At 36.3% G+C, this 7,736-nt stretch overlaps 1 protein-coding gene across 1 annotated transcript in view; it reads left to right on the top strand.

Annotated features, from left to right (window-relative positions):
• Positions 1 to 6,458, top strand: part of UEVLD (UEV and lactate/malate dehyrogenase domains) — a 62,841-nt gene extending 56,383 nt beyond the window's left edge. Inside the window, exons 10-11 of the mRNA XM_006865833.1 lie at positions 3,268 to 3,331; positions 6,443 to 6,458. Coding sequence (XP_006865895.1) covers positions 3,268 to 3,331; positions 6,443 to 6,458 — 80 coding nt within the window. The remainder of the gene's footprint in view (positions 1 to 3,267; positions 3,332 to 6,442) is intronic.
• The last annotated feature ends 1,278 nt before the right edge of the window (positions 6,459 to 7,736 follow it).

The raw sequence follows: 7,736 nt of genomic DNA, 5'->3' as shown, positions 1-7,736 counted from the left end.
GAAAGCTGGACAGTGAATAAGGAAGACCGTAGAAATGGTGCTTTTGAGTTATGTTGTTGGAAGAGAATATTCAAAGTGCCATGGGCTGCCAAAAGAACCAACAGATCAGTTTTGGAAGAAGTGCAGCCAGAGTGTCCGTGGAGGCCAGGATGGCCAAACTTCATCTCTCATACTTGGACATATTGTCAGGAGGGAACAGTTGTTGGAGAAGGATGTCATGTTTGGTAAGGTGGAGGGTCAGAGAAAAAGAGGAAAACCCCTAACGTGATGGATTAGCCAAGTTGCAGCATCGATGGACTTAAACGTGGCAATGGTAGTGAGGTTGGCCCAGGATTGGGCAGTGTTTCGTTCTGCTGTGCATAAGGTTGCTATGGGTCGGTTACCGACTCAATGGCACCTAACAACAACTCTTGTTTCACAGATAGTTACATTTGTGGATAGGTTTGCTAACCTTGATCCTGGAACCAGAAATGGATTAGAGGCTCCCTCTGCTGGTCGTATATGGTGGTGGTGGTTATGTGCTGTGTAGTCGGTTCTGGCTCATAGCAACCCTGTAAGGGGTTTCTGAGGCTGTAAATCTTTACTGGAGCAGAAAGCCTCATCTTTCTCCTGCGGAACAGCTGGTAGTTTCAAACTGCTGAACTTGAGGTTTGCAGCCCAATTCGTAGCCACTACGCTACCAGAGCTCTTTGCTGGTCGTACATAGAGACCAGTATACTGAGTTTTGATGTTGGTATGTGTTGTTCTGACACATAACCACCCTGTCTGTATAGGAGCAGCTGGTGGGTTTGAACTGCCAGCCTTGTCGTTATTAGTCCAGTGCTGATCCTACAGCGCCACACCAGGACTCCATTACAGACACTCATTTGTATCACATGTTACATAATACTATTTGTGATTTGAATTCACATACACGTACATTCCTCTCTTTCTAGCCCCCGTTTGACAGCTTTAGTAGAGGTCAATTACTAAATATATTATTTTCATAAGTGACATACCACCACAATGATAGTAATTCTAATTACTTTTTATTGAGTGCCTACAGTTGTCGACCTTTGTATTTAATGCTTTACATAGCTCATTGAAATTTTACAAGCATCAAATTTGTTGATAAGTAAACTTATAGCTAAGTGAATTTAAGTAATTTGCCCAAAGTCACATATCTAGTAAGGACAGAACTGAGATTCAAACCCTGATCTGTCTGACTCCAAAGGTATGTTCTTTCTTGCTGTGACTTACTGTGATAATTTAAAGCACTTAGCATAGTGTCTGACAGAGTAAGCATTCCGTAAATTATAGCTGTTATTACACTGACTGTCAAGATGGTGATAACATAGAAAACTACCATAGAAAATTGGTAAAGGGTATGAAAACCACACTTTAAAATGAAACATTAGGATTGGGAAACAGCATTTTAAGAACTGCAGTTGTGTAAGTAAACAAAAAGTTCTTATAAGGTATTTCAGAGACAGATGACAATTGTGACCTTGGGGAGGACTTGTATAACATGTAAGGCCCTTTAGGATGTTTCCCTCTTCCCTTCCCAGCTTCATCTTCTGTCATTGCCAGACACTCTGTGCTAGAGACATGATCAACTTGCAGTTTCATGAAAGGTTCATTCATTCTCATGCCTCCTTGCCTTTGTACCTGCTGCTTCATCTCCCTGCACCCTCACTCACCTGGCTAACTCCTGCTACCTTCAAGACAGGGCTTGAGTGCCCCCTCTCCTAGGAAGCCTTCCCTAATTCTCCAGTTTAAGTAAGTGCATGCCTCTATTCATCACACTATATATAACTGTATGCTTACCTATTTGTCTTACCAAATGTTAAACTCTTTGAGCTTGTAATTGCCTATAGTAGGCCTCACTAAAGGATTTAGAAATGAACAAATGCTTTTGACACCACCTTGTTGTTACTTATATACTTGTTGTCATTTATATCATGACATACCTAATTAAATGGTCAGCAGAGCATATGTTTTGGAGCTGCTGGTTCAGCCGTGATATTGAAATATTAGATGTAAATTTCAGAGAATCCCTTTATATGGTGTTTTAGGAACCCAAGGATTGAACCCTGGAATAGAGTGTTAGATCATGTTTGGGCATCAGTCTTACCTAAGGTGTATATAATAGAAAAGAACTATCCATGCTGTCATTTTCCACTTAAAATTTTTGGGACCAGAGGATTACTGTTCTTGAAGAATACAACCAGAAAGATCAGAATTAAGCATGTTAGCTTAAAGGGCAGCTTAAACTAGGAGGTGTGTGTATATATATATATATATATATATATATATATATGGAAATCTGAGGACTGCATAAGTAAGCAAGTAGAAAATGAAACAATTAGCCCTTATAGGGTTTCCAAGGTTATAAATTTTTATGGGAGCAGAAAGCTTCATCTTTTTCCTGCAGAGCGGCTGGTGGACTCAAACACCAACCTTGTGATTTGCAGTCCAGCATTAACCTACAGCCACCACGTTCCAAATATGTATATATGTGTGTGTATATATATGAAAGACAAGTCTTTCTATTTCTGCAGATTTATAGACTCAGAAACTATATACAGAATTGATATGAGTAGGAACTGACTCTACAGCACTTAACAATAATAGATTTGTACCAAAGGGTAGTGTCTACACAGATGCGAAGCAAATTAATATTAGAACATTTTCAAAATGTTATTGGCAATTTATGATATAATATTCAAGTATGGTATACATATTCAGTTAATGTGCACATCTTTGAATTATTGGATTATTTTTATAATTAGTGAGAGGAACTAGATAAGGAATAAGATGTTCTAAGCAAAGAAGACCCTACCTTACAGCTACAGAAATTATAGTCCAAAATAGGTGAGTAAATAATTTCTCACCTGGTAAAAAGAACCATCTTCATGCGTTTCCCAGAAGAACAAATGCCAAGTGCTTACAAAACTTGAAAGCCCATTATGCACAGCCTGCTGAGGAAAGCAAGCTTTCTACTGGGACAGTGAAATATGGCTTTTGTAGAATTAATTTTATTGAGGAAGCAATAGGAGGCAGGCTTTGAGTAAACTCTGGGGGTTATAGCTCAAAGTCTTTTCTCATGCCAAGCAGTGCATGCAGACACACTTCATTGCCATTAGAGGGGAAATGTAACTGTTGCTAGAAGGGAGAAACCTTTTATATAAAATTAAATGCAAGTACCTTTCAATTGCATTAGATCATTTACTGTATCTATTCCTAAGAGAGTCACTAGCAAAATATAATTTTTCATTTAATTTTTAGTGCTCACATGGGGTGGCCAAGAAGAAGCAATGAGTCACAACTCTAAGGTACAGCTGTCTAACAGGTAATACTGAGTATAGATTTGCATTTTAACAACTGAAAAATAGATACTTCATACCTAACACAACAGTTGTTTATACAGCATGTACTTACCAGGTATATGCAAACAAAACTAGCCAGTAGGACAAAAGTACAAGGGAGTAATGTTTTGATTTCTTATCTGAAGGTAGATATGAGTGTTTTGCAAATTTCAGACACATAGTTGACACTTAAAGGGTAGAGCAGTTTCCTTGTCAACAGTGATTTACTACTTCTGTATCTTAAGAATATTAAATTTTCTTAATGTAGTAGAGGAATTTGTATGTACCCTTTAAATATCAGTGTTTACTAATCACACATAAATATATTTTGGGATTACTCTAATATGAATGAAATAGCCATATTATATGTTGAGGCAAAAACAAAGTGTAGTGCACAGATCCATGTATCTCTGGTCTTTATTCTGAGGTCTGCCAGCATCTGTGCCCCATAGGGTGACTACCACATACCATATATTTTCATGCCATTTGTTGTTCCACCATCAATCAGAACAGATTTTCCTGAAGTCTGAGTGGAAGAGATTGTTAGCTTTTTAAACTCAGTTTATGGTTCTTAGAATGTACCAGCTGGAAACAATGTTCTCTTTTTTTACTGAGAAGAATGATGAGTAGGATAATTCATTCTATTCTGATTCTTTTTATAATTCAGCAGTCCAGTTATTAAAAGGAAGAAATTCAAGCATTTTTTGTTTAATTCATATTTTTAAATTATTTACAAAAGGAATGTATGTTTATTATAAAACTTCAAATACTGCAAATTACCTATAAAGTAGAAAGTAAATATCTGGGATATCCCTATCCTCCAGAGACAACTTAGTTTAGTGTCCGTTTGCCCAATATTTTTTCAATGCTTCTACAAATATACATGTATTATCATTATCCCCCATAATAATAGGTTTATATTATTCATACTTCTTTTTTTGCAAAAAATTCTAATGTCTAATGATAAAACATAGACATCTTTTCATATTGAACATATAAATGTACCTTATTCTTAACAGCTATATAGTTTTACATTTGGTAGTGCTTTAATCAACCCTTTCAATGGATTGTTTCCAATATTTGGCTTTCCTTGTACTGAGAATTAATGCGCTGGACTGCTAAGTCGATTTGAACCACAAGGTCGGCAGTTTAAGCTCACTAGCTGCTACTCAGAAATCCAATACAGGATCGCTATGAGTCAGAACCGACTCAGTGGCACTTAACAACAACAACAACAACCAACAAAGATATTGCTGTGTGTCATCTTCGTATACTTGTGCATATTGTTGTAGGGTAAATTCCTAGAAGGAAATTTCTAGATCAGATATTATTCCCTTTTAAAAGCTTTATCACTTTACACTCTCAGCAGTACTTAGAGGAATGCCTGTTTCTCTATAGTGTCTCCAAAATTGTTTTTTATCTTGAATTTTGATAGGCAAAAATGATATGCATTGTTTTAATTGATAAGAGCATATATATTAGTGGTAATGACGTCTTTTTATGTTACTAAGCCATTTGTATTTTCTCTCTGGGAACTCCCTATGTGGTATTTTTAAAAGAGCATAATCATTAGATTAACTGTAGGCTTTCTTTACAGTTGCTTTATAGCTTATTTTTGTGCCTTAAAAGTATTTAATACCTTAAATAGAATGTAAAACTAAATGTGTATATTCTGGGCGTTTTCTGAATGTGTTTTCTTGTAACCTAGAGCGATGGAACTGTTACGGGTAAAAGGTCAAAGATCCTGGTCTGTTGGATTATCAGTAGCTGACTTGGTTGACAGTATTGTGAACAACAAAAAGAAAGTACATTCTCTATCAATTTTAGCCAAGGTAATTGCCATTCCATTCTATTATTAAACTTTCATATTATTAATATAAAACCACCAAGACTACTGTTCAGACAAAATTTTTGCCTTCAACACCAACAGCTTCTAAAGAAACACTTGGAAGAGGCAGTATAGTTTTGCCCTATCTTGCTTGGCATATGGGAAAAGTCTAGATTTCTCCTAGGCTTCAATCTTTCTTCCCAACCCTAAATACAATTTTTGGGAATCCCCAAAAAGTACTTATATACTTAATAAACAACTACTGGTTATCATTTGTCACTTTAGCCAGCCATCTGGTCTCTGGTTCATAGCTTTTCTTTTACCATTTTACCCCAAATATAAATTCCCTAAAATACAGGTAATCCTGTGTGGTACTGTAGGGTAAGCACTGGATTACTACCTGCAAGGTTGACAGTTCAAACCTACCAGTCGCTCCTCAGAAACCCTACACAGGGCCATTATGAGTTGGAACTGATTCCACGGCACTAACAACAAAAGCAACAAAGTACAATAAAGGATCTCCAGTAGTCCAGTAGTTAAGCACTCTGCTTACCTGCAAATTGAAAGGTTGGTTGTTTGAACCCACTAGTGCTTCATGGGAGAAAAGACCTGGTGATCTGCTCCCATAAAGATTGTTGTCAAGTGCCGTGAAGTAAGTTCCAACTCATAATAACCCTGTGTATGGTTTCCATAGCTGTAAATCTTTGCAGGAGCAGAAAACCTCATCTTCCTCCCACGCCCACAAAAATTACAGCCTATGGGCCATCTCTGCTCTGTCTTGAGAGTCACTATGAATTGGAATTGACCAGATAGTACACAGCAACAAAGCACAGGTAAGATGAAATGCAAAGACATCACTAAATTTTCTTGAAGACTTAGGAATGCCAGGAGAGACATACAACACAGTACAGAAAACAGGGACTGTGTTTGACTCCACCTCAAGTTCATGCTATACTCCCTCCCTCTCCCAAGGAATCCATACTGACCATCTTTTTTCTTAGCCTTAACCTGCTATCCATGTTGCAGAGTCCAGTTTACCTTCTCACAAAGAAAATGTCTTTGACCAAATTCTTCCCATCTACCAAAAAATATCTGAAATATATTGAATTTAGAAATGGATGAACAATATAAAAAAAAACCTTTTTTTTTTTTCTAAAAAAAGTTCTACTTGTGACACTTTTGTACTACAGTTAGAAAATTAAGAAAGAATATGATTTTTTTTTCCTTTTGCAGTGACTCAGCTCTACTAAAATCTTTTTCATTTCAGGGATATTATGATATAAATAGTGAAGTGTTTTTAAGTTTGCCTTGTATCCTTGGAACCAGTGGGGTATCTGGAGTCATCACAAAGACAATGAAAGAAGATACAGTGACTGAGAAACTACAAAGCAGTGCATCATCAATCCATGGTCTCCAACAACAGTTAAAATTTTGACCCTCAAGTGTGGGGTTACCTATAAAGAAAGGTCATTTAATTTTGCCAGCAAGTAATAGGGTTGGCAACGTCTGTGTCTATTACGTATTCTTACAAACTGCTGGTTAAGGTATATGTCTTCTTTGTAATGTGAATCCTAAAAGAGAGTTAGATACGGAGATTAAAAAATCTAATTTTCTTTAGCATTCTTGAGCTCTGTATATCATTTAAACCGGTAGCAGTGATACATTCATCTGTAATGTATCCTTGACTTTTATAATAAAAATATGAATTGCTAATGGTCAGGTATGAATTTACAAAGTCTGTGCTAGGTGTACATTCAAAGGATCCATAGCTGTAGTAAAATATGAATGTTTCTTCTGCAAAATACAGTTGGTATTAATGGTAAAGCATTTTATTTCCTTCTTCAAATTAATTAGCTACCAAAAAATGGAAAAGGATTTTATGTGCACTTTCTGAGTACATAAAGACAAGGTGTAGTTTTCATTTTCAGTGAGGTTGTCCTTTCTAAAATTTTCTATAACCTTTTTCTGGACTATAGAAGATGTCCAACATCTCATAAACTGACTATAAGAATAGTAGAGCTGCAAAGAAAAGTGTTTTCAATGGAAATAGATTATAAATGAAAGCCAAGCAGTTTGTTATAAAGCCAAAATGAGGTATTCATAAAAACTGTTGTTATATTGAGGGAGAGGTTGAATGGACTGATGGTTCTGAGAAAATCCTATAATCATTCTTAAAGAAGTGATTCAGAGTATTTACCTTGTTGTGATGGGATCAATAGCAATATTTCCTAATATGAATGATAGCATATTATTACTATTATAACAGGCAGCTAAGAATAACACTTAACGCCAACACTTCTTAGGTATCAGGTAGGACATGAGCACATTGTATTTATTATTTTATTGAATCCTTAATAATCCAGTAAGGTGTAGGGTCTATTATCATCCTCATTTTATAGGAGAGGAAAATTAAGGTTTAAGTGCCCAAGACCTTATGGCTATTAAGTGGCATTATCTACATAACTTAAAGAGCTCTGGTACCGTAGTGGTTATGAATTGGGCTGCTAATCTCACGGTCAGCAGTTCAAAACTACCAGCTGTTCCGTGGGAGAAAGATGAGG

The sequence above is a fragment of the Chrysochloris asiatica genome, unplaced genomic scaffold (assembly GCF_000296735.1).
Source record: "Chrysochloris asiatica unplaced genomic scaffold, ChrAsi1.0 scaffold00083, whole genome shotgun sequence".
Classification (NCBI taxonomy): domain Eukaryota; kingdom Metazoa; phylum Chordata; class Mammalia; order Afrosoricida; family Chrysochloridae; genus Chrysochloris; species Chrysochloris asiatica.
Note: the sequence above shows the minus strand (reverse complement) of the source record. Positions and strands in the feature narration are given on the sequence as shown.